Source organism: Phragmites australis, chromosome 12, assembly GCF_958298935.1.
Source record: "Phragmites australis chromosome 12, lpPhrAust1.1, whole genome shotgun sequence".
In the NCBI taxonomy this organism is placed as follows: Eukaryota; Viridiplantae; Streptophyta; class Magnoliopsida; order Poales; family Poaceae; genus Phragmites; species Phragmites australis.
The window spans coordinates 10,846,868-10,872,940 of NC_084932.1; the positions used below are offsets into that span (position 1 = coordinate 10,846,868).

Genomic DNA, 26,073 nt, shown 5'->3' on the forward strand with positions numbered 1-26,073 from the left:
GCCGTTTCAGTTGACGGTGCAAACAACGGCCGCCCTGTTCCTCATGACATGCTTCGAAGCGCTCTACTGCACGCTTCTACCAACGCCCTGCCCTGCCCTGCCCGGGTCTTTCTGTCATTCCAACTTGTGTAGCCTACTGTACTTCGCACGCTTCGGGGTCTTGGCCGAGGCTCTAACCCAACCGTTCGCGTGGTATCCCGTGGGCCCCGTTACCAAGCCCTTTTACCTTCCAAAATATATCATCCACAAAGCCATGGGCTACTTCTCCTATTGCTACGTCAAGAGCACACAGCTCCATACATTACATCCCAGATACAGCAACTTCGCCACACGCAAGCAAAGTACCAGAGGAAAGCATCTACCAGATTACATTACATTATTATTATTCACTACTATCCTCAGAAGATGTACTCTGGCACCTCCAGAGGGAACGGAGCCACGCTGACCTCGAATGGCTTTCCTTCAGGCCGGCTCAACCTTGCCAAGAAAAAAAGCATCAGACCACACATGTGAACGAGGAAGGATAAACAATGTGAGACCTACGAAACATGAGAGCATCTCCGGCCGCTCGAAGAATAGAATGCAGCTGCTAAATTCGTAAACCAGACTACAGCGTCAAACTTAACTTCTCCAGTCAATCAGAATTCAGGACATACTTGCCAGGCACAAATGAAAAGGAGCCCTCCACATAACCAGGTCCTTTGGGCAGTGGTGTGCAACTCTCATAGACAAACTCTTCCTGACCTGGTGATAGCACAGGATACTGCACAAGACACGCCGATTAGATGCATTAGCTACTTTTTATCTTTCAAAGGTAGCTTGTACATTCAACAACAAAGAATGTAGTTTTGTTTTCTCATCTCAGCATACCTCCCCGATAACACCTTCTCCATGCACATCAGAAACAACCCCGTCCCTCGATCCAATGATCCAGTGGCGTGAGTAAAGCTGGCATGAAGAATAGTACACGCCACCAAGCATGCATGCCTCTGGAACTGACAGGCGAATGGAGTACGAGTACATATATCTGCCCCGAGGCTCCCCGCTTCCAGGATGTTCTGGCACAAAGACAGCAGACGCACGTACCTGTTCATATCAGAAATATGTCAGACCAAAGCTCGAAAGAAATCAACCATCAGAATGGTCTACAGGATGTCTACTGCTTCCGTGACAAAAACAGCCCATATGAAGCAGATGAGTGTGGGATGCAATGTCGCAAGTAAAGAATTAGAACAGCTAACACATTTGAATCATCTAGGTAGTCTTTACCTAATGTGTTGCAACTACTTTTGTCGTATAAAACATAAACGAAAGGAAGCTATGCTACCTTCAGGTTTGACTACATGATAAGATAAATGTGTAGGAAGTCAAGAATTACCACCTTAACACCATTTGTCATAGCTGAAGTACATGATGGAGGTGCTTCTGGATATAAGCTGATATACCTCGATGTCATGAGCATACGGGTCTTGATCATGCCATGCTGTAAACGCCTGAGGTGCTCTTCCAACCACAAAAGTAATCCATCTTGGGGCATATCATTATCAGTTGGCCTTATCAATGATTTAGGTACACAGGGAAACATTTCTCCTAATGGTAAGTTGCTTGTGCCAACATGAAGTTCACCATTTGAGCAATTAAGGAGAAACGTTTTTGGGTGAAACCATGAAGTTGCCACTACAATGAGTTTGCGCCCACTAAAAACCTCATTATACTCACGGTATAATAGTTTTGTCTCTTCAACTATTTGCTCAAGTGGTGATAAATGCACATTTACCCAATGATCATAAAACGCATAACCTCCAATTATTCCATAAGTTGAAATGTGTTCATTCACATCATGGTTTTCACTAAAAGGCAGTTGAGCATTGCAAAAGCGATACAACAGCTTCATGGGCATAGGGAGCTTGAAACCAAGATCATCCTCGGCCAACTTTAGTTGAGATTCAGAAACACCTTTGCACAATGTTTTGAATGCCTCAGGAAAGTTAACAGACAACCAGGTTTTCAATGAACTCCAGAATTTTTTCACTCTCTTCACTAGAGGTAAAGGGTACATGCCAAAGGACTCCAACCAAACTTTATATGCATCCTGAAAAACAGATTGAGGTTTGATATAGTGAATCAACAATTAATTGATTTTTTTGGAGACCACAATTAATTCAAATTTAGCGATAAGTAGTTGTTCATAAAAATGATAAACATCCCAGAAAAAGAATGAATATGGGCAAACAATGACAGGATTTGTGGGTTCATAAGTAACAAAAGCGATAACAAAGATCAACAAAATAACAAGTTGTCACACCCGGTTTTAACGGATAAACCAGATATAGCTTATGTGTGTCCAGAATATTCAACACACACAAAAGACGTCACAGGTGAAGTAACAAAAGCAATATTTTGGTTAAATAAACGTTAACTCTTAGATTTATTGATATATATTATCTTCTATGTAGATATCTGCAGCGGAACAGAAGTAATAGCGCCCAACAACACCGCAGGCAACCGACCGGGGGACACATGCTTAGAGCGTCACAATCTCGCCTTGATAGTCTTCAACATCTTCACTCACTGAGCAGCACCACACATATCGCATGGTATAGGAAAAATAGCAAGTGTGAACACATGACGCGCTCAACAAGTGTGAGAAAGATAATGATATGTAAAGCTTACAACAAGAATAGACTAACACATGATATATTTGCGTAAATACGAATAAAAAAAACAGTAATGTTATTCAAAAGCATTAAACAGTTGTTAAGTGAATACACCCCAATAACACGATAACAAACTATCCAAGGTTAACCATCCCATAAACCATAACCAAATAGTACCCCTGTATTATATCATAACCATCTAATCAAATGAGGATCCAAGTCTCCCATAACCGATGGCACGACTGTTATAACAGATTTTACACTCTGCAGATGTTGTACAACTTTTTCACGAGTCGTGATTTAATCACCTGCAAACAGATGACTAAAGTCTCCATGTAGCAATGCCGGCCATGCACTATACAAACATCAGTGGTGTGTTGTCAAGAAATCACTACAAAGCCTTTACAAAGAATCCTCCTACTATGTGTCACCAACATTACAGGTTTCATCGCCAGGTGCTGCCACCTAGAAGCCCCCTCTTGTGTCTTGTGGTTTCTGAGAATTAACTTCCCTCATCCACGCGTCCCATTTGACTCACACAATACTAAAAAAATCCTAATTAATCGGCTAAGCCTACCCATATTAGTCTCGTGTTTGTACGGAACTTTTCGGATTGTTGCTTCACGAACCGATCCTTAATTAGGTCACTTGAGCAAACACTAAACCAACTACATAACCAGTACCACTATCATCAACATCTCTGTGCTCAAGACCTAAGGTTCTATGTTGCTAAACCATTAACAAGTTAACGAAAATTGTTACATATATTCATTAGTCAAGATTATGACACTTCCCAGTATCCCAAAAGTATGGCTCAACAATCTACCCATCAAAGATACTGAACCATAAACTATCTAGGTTCTAAAGGATGATAAGGGAAAACCCTAACATAAGTGACTACCCATCATATTGACAAACACTGCATGCAATTTTGTAAAACAAAACAGTTTAAATCATATGTTCAAGATGATTAAGGACACTTGTCTTTTACCAACTGCTGCTCAGTGTTGACGAAACCTTGATCTTGAAGTCCCTCGAACTATTCCAGAACACTAGCAACTAACCACAAGAACTACCGACAAACAATACAAAGCAAACACTAAGAACAACATACCAAATATCATCAAAATACTTTAAAAATACTATAGTTGGATAGGTATGATTTTAGAAATATTTAGATATAAGAATCGTCTAAACCGGAGTTAAGGTGAACGAGAATGGGCTTTCGGAAGATGGATTAGGATGAAAAGGAAAAGCTGATTTACCGGAACTATCTTCCTATGAGAAAAGACTTTATTGTACAATCACTGCGTCAGGCTTGACAACATCATTGCGTAAGATTCAAGAAGTGTAGGTCAGATCAGACTTCGCCGACTAGGCTAAGAAGAATGATGTGGTGCTGACTTAGCATGCTATGCAAGCATCGGCTTGGATTAAAGAAGGGATACGCTAAGATTCAGTCTCGACCACCTATGATCAAATGGCTAGGGTTACGTTTTTTGGTTAAGGATACTACCGGTAAGTCTGCATAGTGGCGGCAGCTCGAGTTCAGTCGAAGACAGCGATCGGACGCGCGGCCATTGACATTGACATTGGGTTTCGGTGGCATTTCAGTGAAACGAGAGAAACATGGCGTAGAACACGAAAAGACTAGCTCAACGGTATGGTTAGTTTTTGAAGGAGTCATCCGAGGTAGCGGCAAAACAGCGATAAATGCTGCTAGATTTGGTGGTGACCGTGAACAGATACAGAAACGAAGATGCTTATGTTCCCCGAGATTGGTTATGAAATTTAAGAAACCGTCTAAACAGATACGTTCATATTTTCTAGGAACACAATGCTACGGCATGGGTTTTGGTAGATCATCCCCTGAGAGAAAGAACGATCAGCAGAGATGAGATGGATGATAGTTGCGACATATTGTGGTTGGCAATCGCGTTATAATCGTGTCGCTGCACAAACGAGGATGGGCTCCTAGGGTCACGTAGAAGACTTGATGGGACACGCTGTGACGTGGTTGGTGAGTACATACGGCTTTTGGATTGACGGGGAACGCGAATGCAAATCTGGTGCGAGCACATAACGTATCCAGAAACCGGACAGCGGGCATGTCGACCTTGATTCCGGTGGTTTAGCTGCTCTACTGGCCGACCTAGTTGGTGAGGGTGTGGGGAACATCATGGGTCATGCGCTGGTGAAAGGGCATGGCAAACAGTGCACTAGTTGGCCAGGAACGTCGATGCCAATCGGCTATGGCACAGCTGTTTACGACGATGACAACGTGGCGGTGTAGGTCGGGCTTTGGCCGGGGCTAGGGCTTGGCTAGGGACTTAGTATGATGATAAAACAGGGGTAAGAAAGGAGAAGAAGGGATTTTCACCTTGCTTCGATGGTCGAGAAAGGAGGATTCGCGGAGACGACGACGTAACGCATCATAAGCGGCGACGATGGCGGCTCCAGCGAACGGCGGCGCACGAACAGGGGGGCAACGGTGTCTAGGGCTTAGGGGTAGGAGAGGGCGTGCAACTCCTATTTATAGGGCTAGAGGCAGCTGGTTGAGGTGGAGTCCAAGCCGGACATGAATCGGATTCGAGTTCGAGTTGGTCAGGATTTCCTTTTTCGTAGCTCTCTATTCCAAGGATGATATCTCCACCATTCGAACTCCAAATTGGACGTTTCTGGACTCTAAATTGTAGTACTTGAAAAGATCCACAACTTTCGTATTCATTGGAACTTCTAAAACGCCATTTTGATTATCAAAAATGCACCACAAGATAAACTTTTTTGAACTCAAACTTATCTGCACAGCACTGATTTCGGGGGCCATAACTCCTAGCTCCATTATCTAAAAGGGGATTTTCATACGTTCAAATTGAAGCTCTCGACGAGACATACAACTTTGGTATTGTCAAGATTTGCATTTGAGACCGTTTTGAACTCCGAAACTTCATAAGAAGATGTGGTTGTCAAGGACTCCGTGAAAATTTGCAGATTCCGCGAAAAGGGGACTTGTGTGCCGAACAAGAGTTTGGGCATGGATAGGATTAGACCCAAAGACACTTTAGGTATATTTAGGGTTTAGAAAAAAAACTTTTGCAGAGAAATTTGAATTAAATTGGAGAATGATTAGATATAATTAATGATTGAATAGATGATGAATTCAAGAATTTTGAATTCCAACAATTAAGATCCTTAACTTATTCACTATTGACTTTTAAAAAACCTTTTTAAATTCATTTTCACTCAAAACACCAAAGAAAAAGAAAGAAAAAAAGAACTCTAATGTATTTTCCTGACTCTTAACAAAACTCAGCATGCAATGTACACAAAATAATAACCTATATTGATTGATTGATTAATAAAATAGGTTTTAAACCTATTCTACTAGTGAAGCTATTCAATAATTTTGAAAAAAATTAAAATATTATAAATTCTGAAAATTAGGATGTTACACAAGTTTTGTACTCATATGACTTTTTACCTGACTTGGTCTTGTTTTCAATTATTATGAAATAGAAAAAAATATTAGGGGTGCAACAAAACAAAACATTCACTACAGAATACAAGTAGGACCATGGAGTTTACACCAAAAAGATCATGCATGAGATGTTGGCAAGTGACAACTGCTTGTCCAACAGGCTTGATTGGGAATTTGGGTGGCCAAAGTGCTTAGTGATCCTTAGCTGAAATATCTTGCTTCTGAGAATTTCTCATGCATGAGGAAAGAAGCACATCAAGCAACACTGAATATTAAGCTGCAGTGCTCAAGAGGATGCAGTCAAGACATGTATTCACCCAAAGCCACACAAAAGATGGATTACTCCATGCATGAACAACAAATATAACATAAAGATTTTATTAACTTGGCTTGGCTAATAAGTTGATGATTCCTCATGAAATTATTGGAAATGGTTGAACAAACGAATACTTGATCTTTGTCAAAAACATTAGGAAGAATTAGATATTAATGACATTGGGGAGTAAAAACTGAAAAGATGCAATAATTTCAAGTCATGTCACAACTACAGATCCTAGTTGGCAGCCACACGTGAACACAGTCAGAAGCCTAGTCAGCCTTTTCTTTTTCTTTTAATTTGTTTTCTATTTTGACATCATAATAAGGTTTAATGGAGCAATAATTAGGTTTTTAGTATAAAAAAATATTTTATTAATTAGTTTTAATTTGATATTAACTAAGAGCATCTCCAAGAGCCTTTCTATTTAGATCTCTATAGTCAAATTTAGAGATATGGAGTCTAAAATCCACCCCCAACAGACTCCCTTTCTTGCCCCCTATTTTTATCAACTCCATAAACCGAGCAACATCCTTGCTAGAAGTAGCGAGCCGGTCACCACTCCCTATTCGCCCCGGCCCCATGCGCTTGCCTCCACCCCTGTCTGCACGCCGTCCAGAGGGCGAGGCCAGCTGCCACTCGAGCGCGAGCAGCGAGGCCGCGCGCTGGCGCCCCGCTCCTCACCGATGCCTTGCCCCGCCCCGCCCCATCCCACTCCCTGTCGTGCGCTGCAAGGCATGAAGGCCATCGCCCCGCCCCATCCTGCTCCTCTCCATGCACCAAACAGCGTTGGAGGAGGCGAGGCCGAGGCGACGGTGCGACCTGGTCGGCGGGCGGCGCGAGGAGAGGCTGAAGAAAGAGATGACGCGTGAGGCTCGCCTGTGAGGTAGAAAGAAAGGAAGATAGAGAGAAAGAGTGGGGCTAGGCCCATACGTCATGTTTAGAGGAAGGAAGGAGGTGGCTGACCAGTGAGTCTCACAAGGAATATAGGGGATGAGGTACCGGGAGTCTGTTGTAGCGTAGATAATCTCGCGTAATCGTTGTTAATCTTGGAGATAACACGGGTTACATATATAGGCAACCAACCGAATCAATCTACCTCAGGATTTATGGAAACAGAATCGAGAGGGAGATACGGTGGTTGGTGGCGCTGGAGATTAGCGCATGCATGTGCACAGCCCAGGCGTGCGTACAGGGGCAGGCCGGGCGTGTACTCAGGGATCGTTCTAACAAAGAGATATAGGGAGAAATATTATTGGGAAGGTTCCCTATATGAGAATATAGGGGGTGAGCTTTAAAGAGTCTCTTAGAGATACTCTAAGTGCCTATGTGTTGTAACGAAAATAAAAACATTGTACGCGGTAACATCAAGCACAAACTCAAGGTATGGAGATGTAGATGCACTACGGGAGAGCCACCGAACGAATACATCGGGAGTGATACCGAAGTTTGATTTCAGATGGGATAAAAAAAGAAGATTATCCGCTAATTTCTCTCCTAATTTCTTTATTTATTTTTCTTAATAAAACATATCTCATATCCGTAGCTGGTAACGAGACGGTGAGGCTAAGGGATGAGCGTGGATGGCAAAAATGGGTAAATTATTCGAATCTTAGATGTTTTTATTAGATGGAAGGAGTGTAAGGGAAGAGGTGATGCGGGAAGCAACTCATATTTATATAGTAGAGAATTTGATAATAGTTTTAATAATCTTTCTCTTTAATAAATAAATAGTTAATAATTTTGTTTAATGTTTTCTTTAGTTAAATCATTCAAATAAATTTAATAAATCCCAAAAAATCTAGGAAAATCGTAGATCACTCAGAACATTTCTAATCACTTAGTTTCACCTGTAATTAATATTTGTATCTTTTTTAATATTCTGGAAACCCTAACTTGTCAAGTAGCTCCGTTTTTATCCGTTCTTGCACTAAAATTCTCAGAAAATCTATCTAGTGACGTTGTTTGTTGTGTGCTATTTGGTTCTTTTTAGTTCTTGCTGTTTATTTGTTGTCTTTCAGCTTATTTTTCATGAGTAGATGTCAATGTTCCGGAGGAGCTAGAAGGACTTCAAAACCAAGACTTTGCTGAAGCCTCAATTGAGTATCAGAAGGCCAATTGTGTCTGATCCTAGTTTTCAAATGTTTTGTTTTGCAAACATGCATGCTACTAATATTGCTGGGAATACCAAGTTAGACTATACATCCTTGTCGCCATGGTTATAGTTTTGATTATGAAAGGGTAGATCATGCTTAGCCTTACTTTGGGATGGTGATGATGTTAATTGTTCAATTACACCGGTTAATGGTGTTATGCGACTATGATAAAAGATGATGGTATAATGTTTTGTAGGAGCATGGAATTAGGATTTAATCAAGTGGATGGATGAGACCAGTGCACGGTTGAGTTGGTGGTAGTATTGCTCATATCTAAGGGTCCGTTCGTGGAGCGATCCTTCCAAGTTACCAGTACAATCATAAGTATGGTATGGGGCAAACCTAGCCAATTAATTAGCATTACTCTTAGCATAGTGTAGACTAGATGGTGGTACGGGGAATAGAATGGTGTAATTCCCTGGATCCGTATGGCGCAATATGGGACTTCCGTTATTGAGGTGTAATTTATACAGCGGTGAAATCTTAGCAGGTATGTTCATGTTGAATGTGGCTTTCATGTTGAGTGTGGCTTTGTAGTGATTTCTAGCCACACACCTTGGAAGTGTGTAAAAGTTTGATCAAAACAGGTAATCATGACTTGTGGGTAAAGTATACAACCTCTGTAGTGTTAAAACCGGTTAATCAGACGTGCTCATGGTCAAGGGTGGCAAGGAACCCTCACATGATTAGAATATGATGGTTTGGTTAGTTTGATCAATTGCGGTGTGGGATCCGTAGTTGATGTTGGTTTTTAGTCAACTTTGGTCGTGGAAGCTATGGTTGAGGTGGTCAGTTTTGTGGCTAAGTCAAGATGGTTGGAATCTTGGGGTTAAATATTTATTTACTATTACTCACCTAATTACTTATTTTCTTTTAACTGCTTTGTCTTAGTTTGATGGAGATCTACTCCTATGCTAAGTGTCTTTGTTTGGTTTGATTTCAAGTAAATGATGTTTTCATACAAAAGAGCCATGTTAGCCATATTATTGTACAAGCCTTGATATGCATATTTTCCTCACAACTTGCAGAGTACGACATATGCTCACACTTGCTATAATCAAACAAACTTAGTTTGAGAAGACTATGAGAATTTTATGGACAATGGTGCATTCTAAGGTGGTTCTCCGTCGATTTGCCTATGGAGTAGTCTAGAGGAATAAAGATTATGTTTAGATTTGCTGCAGTTTATTTGTTTTCGACCCTCGAAGGTCACTTTATAAGATAATTTAAGTAAGATTAAGATGGATATTGTTTTGACTATCATCTAGGAAGTTACTATATGTTGAGATTGATTCATGTTTCAACTCATAGCTGAGATTGGTCAGTTTCTTGACCGGTCTCGACATCAAGTCACAACCATCTCAAATCTTTGGCCCTTGGATTCCCGCCTTATACAGTCTAGGCAAGAATCAACTACAACAAAATAAATGAGTCTTCAATCCTCTAGTTTGCTTCCAATTGCTTCTACTTGCTTCGCATGATATTGCCTCAGGTTTAATTGTTACAGCCACCCTTGTGTCCGTACTGGCATCCAAATGTTCTTCCTGCTCTAAAGTGAAGTAGGAGTATTATTCCTAATATGATTAGGAGTCCTCCTAGTAATAGAATTTAAAATGATACTACCACACTTCTTGTCAACATATAGAATAGGAGGGTCCCCTGTTCCATGGGCTCACACTGGACAATTCAAGTTGGCAAAAAAAATTTCCCGGACTTGGGTCCCACCGCGTGACCAGGATCCTTACCATATAAGGAAATCTCGCGACTAGCCTTCGCTGGTAACGGACCAGGTACTCACCAAACCAGTCTATTGTCATTAAATACTTTCCACTCAAGTGTCTTTCCTTCCCTAGGCACTCCACCAAGTTGGATAGGTCGTGATCAATACAGAGGTGTCATGCCCCGTCTCGAAGCGTTAAATGCTACGGGACAGGCTCGTAGGCGTGGCAGGCCGCTTCGCAGGCGCGCGTGCGAGACCAGTGAGGGGACAGGGCAGGCCTACTAACCAGGGTGAGGTGAGCATGGAGGTGTCTAACATATGGGACGGGCCCGTTAGTATCATCAGAGCAAAAGGGGTCAGCGGCAAGTACGGGACGCGTTTCTGCGTTTCGGTGAGTGTTGAAGATTAGATTGGGCTACTCATGGCCGGATCCACGGTAACCGCTGAGTCCCGTTCCGAGGACCCCAATCACCGCGGGGAATTCGTCATGGGATACGACCCAGATGAGCTCCAGAGTTAAGACATTGGATCAGAATCCGAAAGTTTCGAAATTCAACAAAGACCATGCAACAGAGAGCGGCATAGGCCCCAATGTCTCAGGTACTTGCAGCGAGCTCCAGGCCGTATGCACCGGGGGAGCTAGCCCCGGTAACTATGGCACTACTTGGAGATGTGCCCACCGCGTCGGGACGAACCGCCAATCAACTTGTGCGATCCTCTTCACCAAAGTGCCCTCCGTAGCGTGAACCAGAGCCATCACCCACACGAGATTCCCGAATAGGTTAAAGGATGTTCAGAAACTGACTGAATGCGTTTTTTCCTTATTCAGGATCATCTTGTGGACAGGAAATAGGGTCTTCCGCTCTTCAAGTTATGATAGAAAGAACGATCAGTTTCGACGGATACCAGGAATGGGGGCAACCTCCTAGGATTTAACACGTGACCATTTTTCTTCTTTTGTACTAACCACTCCTCGACCAGACATTGGGCACCATACATCATCAAGGTCGAATCGCCGTTCTACAGAACTTACATTTCAACGTTGTGGCACCCTCTTGTCATAGAGGATGTCATAAGCTTGGCGCCAATTCATCCATTTGGCTTTAATTCTATGACTAACATCTTCATCGATATCACCATCCCTCTGTAGCATCGATCACAAATATCGAAAGATATCTTTCTTGAGAAGGACCTCTCCACCGAGACTAACATATTCTCCCTCATGCCTAGTAGCACCGGAAAAAAAAAGTTTTCTTCTATCTCACGTAAGAACATCTTAGTGGTTATGAGCTAGAAGACTGAGGCATTGTTCTCATTTTCTTTTTGGCTTTTCCCTTTTTTTAAGTCTCTTAAAGTCGATTTGTTTTGGTATCTGTAGGTGACGGTGCTGTAATGGCTGCGTGCATCCTGGAAAAATCATACCTTTTGCTGCATATCGACATCGACAACTGTAAACAGACCGTTGTTTACCATGGGAGGGTGCTACAGTATTCTGAATGTCATTGCACGACTTTTCACACTACCCTCTTCTGCTGTCATTTTCTTTAACGTTGTAATGAGTTTGTGTTTTTCTCTCCCATCTAAAGAAACACTGATATGAGCAATAACAAGCTCTACAGCGTCATCACTCTCCTCCACGCATCTGTACCTCTATTTTTCTCAAATTGTCAATAAATTCCTTGCTATGGGTTTTCAGTTTACCATTTATTTGGTCATAGGTGTGAAATAAGCTCTAAAATTCAAGAATCAGCCCTTATCCTAAATCACGAATTAACAACCAACCCAAAAGTTTGCAGTAGACACAGTACAAGTGAAAAAGCAAGAGCAATATTTGCCCACGAGCTAAACAGAAAGGAGACCATACGAAGTTCCAATCACAAGGAACCACAGCAATCACAAACCAAGAAATCAAGAAGGGAAACCCTGAGACGGATCAAGAAAGTAAAAGACCGGGGAGATGGCGTACCTTGAAGGAGGGGAGCGGTCGGTCCTCCGGGTCGAGCGGCGCGTCAAGCCCGAGGTCCTCGGCGCAGAAGCGGCGCCAGAGCGAGTCCTCGGCGACCGCGGCGCGGAGGCGCGTGCTGGCGCAGGCGAGCGCCGCGGCGGGGCGCGCGCCGGCCTTGGAGATGACCGTGTCTAGGACGAGGCCCTCCAGACTCTCCAAACCTGCCGTGGCGGCGGCCGTGGGCTCATGAGGAGTCAGCGGCGGCAACGCCATTGGCGTGGCGGCGGTCCTGTGAGGTGGGGGATTTGGTGAGGTGTTGCGCTTGCAGAATGGGGGAGGAAACAGAAAAGAATATCTGGCCAGGTATTCGGAGCTACCGTGGGGCCCACTGAAAAAAATAGGACGCGACTAACGGATGGCTCAACCAGACTGCACAACTATTTCTGTGAGCCTTGGCCTTTTTGGCCTTTCCTCCTGCTCCCTTTCGCGTCCCGCAGAGCAGCCGTGCGTGTTTCACCTTTCTCTCTCTCTCTCTCTCTCATCGCCTTCACGCAGTTTTGACCGCCGGGATCACAATTGTTGCTTCCATTGAAATAGAAATTGCTCATCATCAGGAGAAGAAAAAGGAATAATCAAAGGGGAAAGAATCAGGTTTGGGTATGCCCATAAAAATATTTGCAAGAAAAATCACTAAAATTCTAGGGCGGTGAAGAGTATGATCTAGATACAACAATACACTAGTGTCTACTTACAATGTGTATGCAGATACACTATGATCTAAGATATAATACTGACAAATAAAGAGGGTGCAGAATTCAGTAGCAAAACAACCAAATAAAAATGAGCATCGGAGGAGAACCGTCCGGGTGCGAAGGTCCTTGATCGAAAAACGACAAGGGTCAAACTCCACATAAACATAATTATCTTTGGTAAGTGCACGAACCGAGATCAAATTCTTGATTAAGTTTGGAAAGATTGAAACATTATTAAGATGTAAAGGAGAGGAGGTGGGAAGAAAGGAGTGGCCGGAGTATTGAACGGGAAGGGGTGCACCGTTGCCAACAATGATGTGAGATGAACTAGGAGCAGTGGTGAGGGAGGTTGGTTTACCCGCATCGGAAGCCATATGGGATGTGGCTCCCGTGTCCATGAGCCAATCACCGCTAACGCCGTAGGGGTTGTTGATGTTCATGCCATGAAGGGCAGAGAGCAACGTCGGTAGCATAGATGGCGACGGTATAGAGAAGTTGTACGCGTCAGCGGTGGGAGCCGGTATTGAGGAGGTCGTCAGCGCGTGTGGTGGTGCAGCTCCGGGTCATGCACCGAGGATGCTGGCACCGGGCGTGCATACTTGTTGCATGGGCCAAGCTTGGAAGACCCCGGTCCAAGGGTTATAGGAGTGACTCCACTGAGTGAGAGCGGATGAAGCCGAGTTGTGCGTCGGTGGACGGTTGCCGCTGCCGGAGTTGCCGGAGGAGCGGCTATGCCCATCCGAGGCCTTGCGCTTCTTGCGACGATCGCCGTTGGGAGATGGCAGGTTCTGGTATGACTTGGTAGACGTTGTAGCAGGCTTGGAGGAGTTGGTGGTGTTAGCGGTCGCAAATAGGGCCGTCGTCGCCTCCATCTTTGCAGTCTAAAGAAGGCAATTCTCCTCCTGCATGAGGTATGAGCGCGTGCGCAGGAAGGTCAGCAGCAACATCGTTGATGACATGACGAAGATGGCATGACTGAACTTCGAGTTGAGGCCGCGGAGGGTGTTGATCACCAATGCTTGATCAGAGAACGGTGAGCCGACGTCACGGAGTGTGTCGATGAGCTTCTTCAGGTGGCCACAGTATTCGGTGATCGACATGTCGCCCTCAAAAAAACTGTGGAACTCTTGTTGCGCATAGACAGCATGATGCATGCTATTGTCGAGGAAGAGCCCGACGATCTTCATCCACGCGCCGTATGCCGACTCCTTGGGCTGGATCACCATGCCAAGGATCTCCTTGGAGATTGTGTCATAGAGCCAGGAGACGATGCAAGAGTTAGCCTGGATCCATTCCGGATCATCACGCATCAGGATGGCATCGAGAGAGCCATCAGCATGACTGGTGAGCCCGAACTTGGTGAATGCTAGATCGAAGAAGGTGCGCCAGCAGAGAAATTTGATTCAACCATGTCTAGGGTGATCGAAACATGGGAATGAATGTTGACAAGGGGAATAGAGGACGTCGGGAGGGTGGGTGCAGCTGCTGAGACAAAGGGGTTGGTCAGGCTCGCCGAGGAGCCAGAGGAAGATTGCGAGGCCATGGAGAGGAGGAGCAGCGGAAGATTTGCAGAGGTGGAATCGAAGATTGTCTGATACCATGTCGAGGAGAGATATGCAATACACGCTTGTATTCACTGTACTCGAGTATACTTATACAAGGCATGAGAGAGATCGTGTGTAACCGATCGTATCTGCATGCAAGCCAACGTGAGTGAGAGAGAAGGAGGACCGATCCTAGATAACAGATAGGCTAACAGAATGGCTACAGGTCATGTGGACCGAGTCCTACTCGCCTACTGATACAATCTGTTGCTCGCTATTATCTCCCTGGATAATAGACTTCTTCAACAAATGCTTTTGCAACACGCAACTCCCTTTTAAGATTTCACAAAATAGAAATTATAGTAATTTGATCATGTTCCTCCTATAGTTTCTCCAATTTGTACCATCGCGTTTCAGATTATGTTGATCCATTGAATGAAACAAATATTTGCAAAAAAAAAAAAAAAAGGACTTGCAAAAAATTGAGGAAAATGTAGAACCAGTGAATGTGTTTGGAAAAAAAAAGTGATGAAACACTGGTCATATTTATAAGAGCAAAAAATGATAAGTTGTTGTTAATGTTGATTCACGCTCAGCATATGTGCGACCACAAAAACAAAACGCAGTAGAAAGGGCTAGATGAAAAAAAATTGATAAGTTCCTCTACGTGTAAACCAATAAGGACACATACATAGAACACAGGAAAAAGATGCCCAGATGGATCTTAGTGTAGCAACACCTCAAATTCAAGACATATTAACTGGGTATTTTGGTCCCATTGTAACCATTGAAAATTATTTAACTGCCTCCAAAATAGTTCTTGATTGTCACTAGGTAAAATGCTTGCACATAGAAATGGAAAAATGATTGGTAGTTTTAGAAGTGTTGCTTTCTACTGAATAAAAAGTTGCTTTCAATAAACATAAGAAATGCTTTAGATATCCTTGAATTACCTTCTAGTGATCACAAAAGAAGCAAAATGCAAAATATTGCTTGCAACGTAAAAACAAGGTAACTTGCTTGACAAGTTTTGAAATGTTATCGATTTGTTAACTTAAAGGTGCTTATACATAAATATAAAGTTGCTTCTTAAGTAAAATATAAAAAAGTTGGCATTGATATCAAAGTGAGATCATCATAATGTTATTGGTGTTTGATTTTTCTATTAAGGTATATAAATTACTCTAGTGGAAGTTCAAAATTGCCCACTGAATTTTCTTGAAATGCTTTGAACTGCCACCAAAAAAGAAAAAAAAATTTGGTGGTTCTAGAAATTTTGAGGTATATAAAGTTGCTTTCAATTAACATAAAAAATGTTTAAAGATCCTTTAATTGCCTTACGAATATCAGAAAAGAAGCAAAATGTAAACATCTGATAAAGTTTGAAAGTTTTCAAAAATAAAAAAGAAGACAAATTTGGTCCAACATTAATTGGAACATAAAAGAAAGATTAAGCTGCTATACAAGTTTTGAAACATAGTCCTTTTTGACGATGAGTAGTATAGAACTACTAAATCCGAACACCCTAGGGTTTTCTGTTATTCTTGAGGCGTATCTCTATCTCCGAGAAGGAAATCCCTAGACGCATGAAAACTACCTGTAGGTACCCAAGATATCTCGTAAATAGGAAAGTTTATCTCTAAAATTAGGAAGGAAGATCTCTAGAGGCCGTACGACACCCCCTATATATACGGAGCTAGGGCACCCTATGGAGGAACAAGTCCACAAGTGCCATACAAGCCAAACAAGTTCATTAGTGCTTTGTAAGACATTCAAGCCGATGGAAGTTTTGCACCTCAGAGCCTGCGTTGTTTAGATCTGTATTGGCAACTTGCCCCGACTACACGCAAGGAAGCCCTCCGACTAGGTTTATATCTATCTAGGTTAGACAAGTACCCCCTTGTAACAGTCCTAGAGATCAATATAAGACAAACAGGATATAGGGCTATTATCCCAATTGAGGTCTGAACCTGAATAAAAACTCTATGTGTACTCTATAATTCATCTTCTCGAAGCATCCCCTATTCATTCTACAAATTGATAAGATTGGTGGTTCATCAATCGTCGACAGCTGGTGACGTCCGTGTGGATCATGACCATAGTTGTTGAAACATCTACACAAGACAAGCCATCGACTTTGCCCAAGTGTACACTGAGGACCGGCAATTGATTGGGTGGACCTCGATAAAGAACTATCTGGCGTTAATTCTGGTGACAAGGTAAGTCGTTTCATGGATCAATGAGCCAAAGACTACGGCATCAAGTTTGAACTACTCGTCCACCAAGACAACTGCAAAAGCGATGATCACCACAAGTCAAGATCCTCCCCCGTAATTTTCAACAACATGGATTGTCAACACTATAAATCTGCAATGGCTCAGAGGCTCATCCTTCTACAAAAGGCATTCATGTGTCCACCGACTGCAGATCTGACAACCCCTGTCGGCATGGACTGGATCACCTCGATGACCAGCTTGATAAAGGAGGCCCTCATTCAGGTTGAGAACTCTCATCTAACTGTTGCCAGGAACAACTCTAATCAGGGGAAGTCTCACACCACCCTCTCTCATGGGTCAGATTCTGAGAGACGTAATGCCCGAAAAAAGATGACCCAGGATGATAGTTGAGCTCGTAATCGCTGAAGGACCTCGCTAGTTAAAAATCATTCGATCAATGATCTATTCGAAGTCATCAACTAGTGCAGGCACTCGAAGACCCCTGAGGAGGCATCAACTACACCTCAGTGGTCTAGTCGGGAGGCATCCCGACATCACTTGAGCTGGGGCCAATCACCAACCCCCATGGGTAGAACTCCCAAGGCCACCCAGACTTAGTAAGGCACCATTAACGGGTGCTAGGCCTTCTCTCCAAATTTACAGAACGTTAACTGACCGGCAAAGTTTCGCCTGGGGACAATTGAGAAATACAACAGAAGCATGAATCTCATTGAGTTCTTCCAAATCTACACCACGTCAATCCAAGTGACTAGTGGGGACGAGAATATAATGACAAATTACCTCCCCACAGCCCTTGAAGGGCCAGCCAGAACATGGCTAACTAACTTAACGCTAAGTAAAATCTACTCATAGGAGTAGCTCTACGACATGTTCCGAGATAACTTCTAGGGAACGTAAGATCATCCGAGCACAAAAAACAATCTCTACCATTGTGAACAGGCATAGAAAGAAACCTTGTGTGAGTTCATGCACCACTTCAGCAATATTCGAAACACTATCCCCAAGATTAGCGACTACAATGTCATCCAAGCATTCACTCAAGGGGTTAGGAGCCAACGATGCATGGAAGATGTCACCAGGAAGGAGCTCGAGAAGGTCAAAGAGCTTATGAAGATCTTCGATATAGCAGCCAAGGCCAAAGAGGCGCTCCTATTCATCAAGGAGAAGTCCTAGTACATCAAATGCCCCCAGCCTGGGCTCGACAATGATGTGGCCAAGAGAAAGCGCAAGAAGAACTCTAAGGATGGTAAGGGAAAGAAATCCAAAGCTAACAAAGTACTAGGACTTCTGGCTCATCCTGGAGCTGGAGTTTTACACCACTAGTGAGCGAGACAACAAACCCTGGTGCGATATCCACCAGACTAACAATCACAACCTCCATGAGTGATGCCTTTGGAAGAAGATGGTCAAAGCGGATATCGAGAAGGTGGCTAAGGGAAAGAAGACCTAGGTCACAAAACAAAGCAGGGATTCCAGATCCAGCTGTAGCGAGGATGACTCAGACACGATGTCTTTCCAGCAAGACGAGAGGACTGTCGACCACATAATCAGTGGTTCTCCATCCTACGAGTTCAAGTGATAATACAAGACAATGGCCTGAGAAGTCTTGGTTGCCATCCCCTAGGGTCGCCAGGCTGTCATGTTGTCGAATGTTGAAATCTCCTTTGGTCAGGATGACTTCCCTAAAAACTTTGTATGGCCCGGCCACTTCCTGATAGTGGTCGAGCCTACAATCAACAATTGTAGGGTGTACTGAATGCTTATCTATGGAGGAAGTTCACTCAACATCCTCTTTGAAGCAATATAGATTTCCTGATCTGCTATCAAGCCAGTTACAAAGCCTTCCACAGCATATTGCCCAGATCCTCGGCCACTCCCATTGGCCAGATATCGCTTTCCGCCACCTTCGGGAAGCATGACAACTTTTGGATAGAAAAAGTTTTATTCGACGTGGTAAACTTTAAGACGGCATACAATGCCATCTTGGAATGACTAACTCTGGCCAAATTCATGGCTGTTGCACACTACATCTATCAGTGTGTTAAGATCCTGGGACCCGAAGGAGTCATCACGATCTGAGTTTGCCCTAAGGCAAGTCTCCGCTTCGATAAATGGAGTCTCAACATGGAGTCTCAGTACCGACCCAACAAGGAACCCAAGAGCTCAAGCATCAAGGTGAATGATAAGCCTTTGTCATGACAACTACCACATCTCCTCTAGATGCAAACCCAACAAGCTGGGGGTTTGGTTCCACGACCAGTTCGGAACCCATATAGCAGCGCTTATACCATCTCCGAAGTAATAGGGTCACTCCTTATCAGCTTAATTTAATCTGTGTCATTTAGGTTTAAGATATTAGGTCTACAATCACTTGAGGGTCGTCAATTGGCTTTGTAAGTCCTAAGTGTAAGTACTGAGAGTATCTTCGTAAGAATAAAGATCATATTGGCTAAAATGTCCCTTGAAGTCCTTTTTTCCTTGCTTGTCTTCTTGTGCATTGTGATGCCTGACAATGAGATAAGTCTCCTATCGGGAAATTCATCCTACATGCACACTCAAGGCGATTGAAAGCTTTTTTCTATGACCTACACACAATATGAGCTCTTTTTGCTTTATTACGGTTTCATTTAGACTGCCTATCCAAAAAAACTTCTAGGGCAAACAGTTGAGGGCTCAACAAGTACTTAGTACAGGAAACTGTAAATGGCATATTGTGTACATTATGAAAGCTGATTCCAACAATAAGGGAGGGATCATTACATTGCATCTTCCAAGTTGTGAAAAGGTTCCTTATCGCGTTCCACAAGTGCCCGAAGGCAATGATGCATTTCACTCAAATGGACCTAAGGCTGACCATAATAAGCGTGCTTTGACTAGCAACTAACGCGTCCTGAACTAATCAAAGAAGAAGCAAGTAAGGATATCATGATATGCTATTGAACGCATCTAGTTCCAGGTATCTTCATCAAATGCAAAAGCATTTAAGATAAAAATTCATAAAAGTCTAACAAAGCTACTAAGTTCCATATTATAGACTATAGGATAAAAGTTTTACACGATGAGGAGCCGAGCCTGAAGTCCATCACGTCCACAAAAGCTTTGGTCGGCCCAAGAATCTCCTCCACCTCCTGCATCAACTCCTCGTTTGTATCCTCTGGGAAGTCCTCCTAGAGAACATCGGTGTTGATGTTATGGTAGTGGGCCTTCAGTATGGCCAGCATCTGGGCAACTGCCTCCTCCATGCCTCGTCGATCCTGGCTTGAGACATGCTCAGCCACTTTCCCCCTGATTCCCCAGTAGGCCTTGGAAAGCTTGGTCACCCAAGTGCCCAGTCCGGCTATATCGGCATCTCCCACTAGCCCCACTTAGATCCTGATTCCAGTAAACACCCCTTGAAAGATGTCAAGGGTGGTGGCTAGTTGTTGTCGGGCGACGGACGTCCAGGTCTCCTCCCGAGCCATGGTGTCACGGGTGTTGGAGAGTTTTGTAGGACATCGTGTTCAGAGTGACAAGGTGAAAAGGTGGCATATATGTGTTGTCATAGGCTTACCTTTCATCCGACTCTCTAGTTCTGTGCATGCCTTCTCCTTCTCAACGACCTCCTGTGAAAGCTGGTGGCACATCTTGATGACCTCCTTCTCGAGTTCAGCTACTCAAGTGGTAGCCTTTGTGGTCTTGCTATGAAGATTGTGCAATTGCGTTGCGAACAGCTACACAACATCAGGTTAGTACTTGTTATTTCATCAACTGAACGACTATTTTGCAGGGAAAGGCTTACCCCAAAGAAGGAGGTGAAGACTGAGTCCGAGTGGCGATCAACTGGTCCTTGGATGATCTTTTTCCAAGTCATGTTCAAATGCAACCTAAACAACCTTTCCATGGGTGTCAGAGGTTCTACGACTTTCAGAGCTAAGATCTCCACTTCCTGGCTTTCAACAGCTGATGCTAGGGGCTCGCCAGACTCATTTCCACCTCCATCAGAGGATGCGATATCCGAGAACTGGAGAGATTGTGACTTGGGGATTGGTGGCAGTGCTCCAAGCATCCTCAAGAGAAGAGCCTAAAACTTGTGCTTCCACGAGAGTGGGAAAGATGTCCATAGAGACAACACTTACGTGAGCTGCTTCTTGGCCCAGGGAGGTTTTATCGAGACTAGGATAGAGGCTGGCCACTTGGATTTCTTCTCGAGGCCATCTCCTCATGTCCCTGTTGCTTGTAAGGGTATGGGCGCCCTGCTCAATGTGCCCTTGTCAGCGATTGTTTTGCCGCGATCTTGCGTCGTAGTTACAAAGGCTTTGGTTAGGTTCTCAAACTTACCGAAGTCGCGACAGGTGCTTTGGGTGCTGGAGTTGAGGTCAGGTCTGTGGTGGTGGCAGTCTAGATTGGATCCTTGGTAGACGGAGTTGATGGATTCACAGGAGTCATTCTTAGGGTTAGGATCTCGGGGATGGCAGGTGAAGCTAGGGCCAAGAGGTTGGATGCCAAAGGTTGTGGAAATGCACTTGGATTTAGTATTCTCCATTCTGAAGCAACATCAATTGTTTCTTAAAGCAAGCACATGTACATTTGCACAACCTCAACTTGAGTACTTGTGCCACATAATTTCTAGGCAAGGAGTTGCAATAGATCCCCACAAGACACAAGCAATGCAACAACAGTCTATTCCAACTACAATGACTAAATTGAGGATTTTTCTTCGCTTCACTGGATATTATTGAAATTTGTCAAAGGTTATGGCACATTAGCTAAACCACTAACTCTTCTCCTGCAGAAGAAGCAATTCATTTGGTCTCCTGAAGCTCAGGCTGCATTTAACAAATTGAAGGAGGCTATGAATCACACTCCAGTTCTTGCCACTGCTACAAAAAAGGTCATCACTACCAGTTTAAAAACATCATTACTGCCAATTTTTGAACTGGCAATGATTAAGCGGTGTCATTCATAAATGTTCTTGGTTGGACATTTCATTCACAAATCACATACACGATTAACATATCAAATCATATTTCATTCATGAATAACTCTCTAACTCACAATTTGTTTCAGAAATCTCATGGTTCACTTGAAACATTCATGCAAGGGAAACAAATAAGCGGTTCAGCCTTTCTTGCTACCCAAAGTTGTCGAACTCAGCAAGTCCCGAGTGCTCAATGAAGGAAGCACTTTATATGTCGGCTCATAAAACTAACCTTTTGTACTTATCACTTCATCATTAATGAACCTGATAAGTTGTCCTTGAATAGCGTTGAGGTGATGTTGTAGAAGTTTACTTGTGTTCAACTTGATTACCTGTCATTAGAAGAATTGAAAAAATCACAGAACACATGTAGAAACTGAGAAATTTGCATCAATATGTATTTACATACCTCTGCATCATCTTGGAGCACCCTGTCGCCGGTGAATGTGTGCATGAACTCACATACACAAAATGCAGAAAAATTGTTGACTTGTTCCTGCTTGTTACACTAAAAGAAGATCTGAAACATTAGCGGCATGTAAATAGTCATTTAGTAGGAATTTAAGACATGAATATTACGTACATACCGAAAAGTTGGTTCAAACAGTGAAGGTCTCCTAGTTTGGACGGAACCAAACTTTGTCCTTACAGTATTGTGTGAATGCCCTGTGCATGATTATGAATAATATTACTAGACTTAGATTCAATCGAATGGAAGATTACTACAACGAATAATAACATAATTGACTTAACATGTTTACCAAGTCTATTGCAGGTTAAAATTGTGTTTGTGATCTGCTTTGTGAGTCAAATACAACGATCTTGCTCATGTCAGGCTGGATAACAAGGAGGATCCAGTGATACCTGCAAATATATATGTATATTAGTCCTAACATCAAGTTGCACATAAAAAAGTAGAACGAGCATGTAAGAAAACACATACATAAAGACATAGGATAAACGTATGTATGTCTTGTATTGTAGCTTCACCATAGCCTTCGACGCATAGATCTTAGTTTCGTGTGGTTTCTCTCTGACAAGATTTTCGTTGATACGTGCTGGGTAGAGGAATCCTACTTTGTAAATGCACTCTTTTCTGCATTTCTGTATCTCCATTCTACATAAGAAATAAGTTACATATGCAATTAAATGGTAGACGAATGTAAATCTAAGACACTTATAGTGTCCAACAACTCAAGATAGACTGGTCAAGGGCGTCTAGTTAGTAAACATTGTAAAGTTCCTTGAATTCCAGCCACAATACATCAGGGCCATTATAGAAATATTCATCTTTGTACCTAGCGGCGATCATTTCTCTACCCTTTTTCATCTCCGTCATGTACTACTGATGGAATTTGCACATTTTATAGGACAGGTTGACCATCACATCTGGTTTGACCAGTAGTTTGCCTAACTCAAACTACCATCCAAGCTATGGAAAGGTAATGGAATCACCCAGGCTGAAAATTTGGTCTGGTGTGTCCGGTTTTGGCAACAAACTATTTCATCAAGGCCTTCTTTAGGTAAGACTTCTCCTTGATGTGCTCGTAGTCTAATTTTAGCTTTGAATCCCGTGCTTCGTCTATTTTTGTTTCACCATTGATATGAAAAAAACTTATGCGCTGCAGGATCGACTGGATCCTTCATCTTAGGTTGAGCCGTTTTGAAGTGTGCAATTACACTGGAGTAACTGTCTGCCTCAATTCCTTAGGAGTTAGTTCTGTTGGTTGAGGAGGTGCCGACATTTGAGGTGGTGACATCTTCTTAGATGAAATCGACTTGTTAGACGTTGCAGATGCTGGCGGCAGAGGACTCGGACCTCTTGATGGTGCAGATGCTGACAGTGGAGGACTCGGATCTCTTGATTGTGCAAGTGCTGGCGACGGAGGACTCATACCTCTTGATGTTGCAGGTGCTAGCAGCAGAGGACTCGAACCTCTTGTTGGTGCAAGTGGTGCCGGCGAAGGAGTTAGAGATCTACTGCTTGGAGGCAACTCAGGGGTCGGAGATCTTATGGGTGAAGGGAGGTGTCCATGTGAGTCCATCTCCTCGTCTTCATCATCTGTGTCTTCGCCAAACAATACGTAGCGCTTGTGCCATAGGACGAAATTACCAATGTATGCTTTCAGTTTCTATAGCCCTGTCTCTCCGGTGATATCCAAATCCATGTTGTGGTACCCAGGTAGTACAATATCCACTTGGACCCTAGGGTATCCCGGTGGTATTGAGCTATAATCGAATTGAGCCCCGACTTGCACAGGCCAAGCCAAGCCCAAAGCCACCTTGGTGGTAGCGTTTGCAGTTGGCATGCCAAGATTGCACTATGTGGTCTTTGATATCGTCCATGGGATAACGACATAAGTCATCTTCAAGAATGCCCATGGATGCGCAGCTACTCCGACGAGCACTAAGGTTACGGAGAACAACAGTATTGTCCTGTACTTGCTGCTCACCAATGGCTTCTTGCATGGTTTGTCGTATTTTGGCATCTATCGTCTGTCTCTCTTGTTGGATTTCTTCTCGTATAAGAGCCAAGACATCTTGGATTTCTTGTTTACTTCTCTTCCGACTCCTGTAACTCTCAGAGTCTTTTTGGAAGGAGTCTTTCCAAGGACTCAAATCGTGTCCTCGCGTACGGCTAGGGTGCTCCTAGTTTCCTGGTGCCAAGGTTAGATCATCCTTCTCTCTATCTGGCTTAAAAGAGCCTTGGGAACTCTGGGTATGGGCATCCGCGATACTTTGCATCACATCTTCATCTTTTTTGTTTCTAAAGCATAGTTGGCCTTCATTCGAAAGAGTCATCCCCTCGTGATAGTGTTTAGCTCCTGGAATCCACTGAGTGGCAACAGGTGTAACACTGTTTTGGGTTAGTTCTTCTTCCTTATTTTCCCAATCGGGTAATTTCTTCATGTAGCAACACGTGCCTAGTCTGTGATGGTAAACGTTCTTTGCGACATTGGCCTTTTTTGCCTCATTTTTCTTAATTGATTCCTCAAACTGCTTGTACTGCATGAACTCATTCCAATACTCTTGCATCTTAGGGTAAATGTTAAAGTCTAGTGCTCGGTTGTTCCTCACAAATGTCTGTACAATATACATTTGAAATTCTTAAACGAGTTGGCCATTATAGTCAATGCATGGGCTTTCACTCACTAAAGGTTGCACCCTTCAAGGAACTCAAACTTATCTGTCCACCTTCTCCCACAAAAGGTTCTTGATGTCATTGGGAATGGCCCATTGGTTATTTAGGCAATCTCTCCAACTTCTATAGCTGATTGGGACATGATCTCTGACAAGAACCCCGCATGTTGTCTTGTACGACTCCAATGCATGTGAAGGCTTTAAAGGCTCCCCAACTCCGTCAACCTCCGTGATGACAAAGAGTCCCGTAGGCAATTTGCTGGAACCTCGGCCGCACCTTCTCTATACTTGGGATGTCTGACCAAAGTACCATCAGTCAAGTTTTAAACCTTGGTCTGTGCCTCTAGATCATCTGGGTGATCCAAGTTGAAGTACTCAATCGAGCTACTGCCACTTCTTGGGCTCTCGTTTCTCGTCTGTTCCATGTTTGCGTGCCCATCTCCATCCAAGGCTGCACCCTGGTCCGAGGAGAGGCAATTTTCTTTTGGAGGTGTCATTCCTACATACAAATTAATTTCCATCTCATGGACTTCTTTATAATAGCAAAAAAACATTTATGAAAACTAAGACCAATGATTGACACCACAATGTTCTTGGTAAGCGTTTTGATGCATCATTCACAATAGATCTTCAAAAGACAATTATGTTATATATTGTTAATGTCGGTGAAGTGTTTTGCATTCATTTCACTCAAACATGTCATATAAAGATACATAAAAATGTCATATAAAGAGTCTTTTTCTTTTCATGTATCCAGTTTAGACTAAGTTCAGATTACAAGGATGAGCACACAAATACTACATGTTTCTCCACATCTTGTCAACTACCAAATGTTGTATATATGTTTTTACAAACTATAGACTACATGGTGTTGCAGACTACAAACTACAAGTTTTTTCAAACTAGGGCTTAGCCAAAGCCCACAAAGAGAAGAGGCTGAACCCAAAATCCTTTGCGAAGGAGAGGCAACTGAGGCGACGGGCGAGTGGTAGGGTGGCAAACGTTAGGGCACTAGGGCAGCAAGTGCCGGAGCACCAGGGTAGTAGAGCACTGGGCCAGTAGGCGTCGAGGCTTCAAGCGTCGGGGCATTTGGGTGGTAGAGCACTGGGGCAGCGAGCGTCGTGGCACTAGGGCGGTAGAGCAATGGGACGGCAGGCATCGGGGCACTAG

The 26,073-nt window shown here is 43.3% G+C and overlaps 1 protein-coding gene across 1 annotated transcript; it reads right to left on the reverse strand.

The window, feature by feature from the left end:
- Window positions 1-241: 241 nt before the first annotated feature.
- Window positions 242-12,641, reverse strand: LOC133886811 (F-box protein SKIP16-like). The gene is made up of 5 exons (XM_062326658.1): window positions 12,294-12,641; window positions 1,382-2,092; window positions 871-1,086; window positions 657-763; window positions 242-477 (listed from the first exon to the last, which is right to left on the reverse strand). The coding sequence occupies exons 1-5, from the start codon at window positions 12,543-12,545 to the stop codon at window positions 399-401; spliced, it is 1,365 nt and encodes a 454-aa protein (XP_062182642.1). The 5' UTR covers window positions 12,546-12,641; the 3' UTR covers window positions 242-398.
- Between the last annotated feature and the right edge of the window lie 13,432 nt (window positions 12,642-26,073).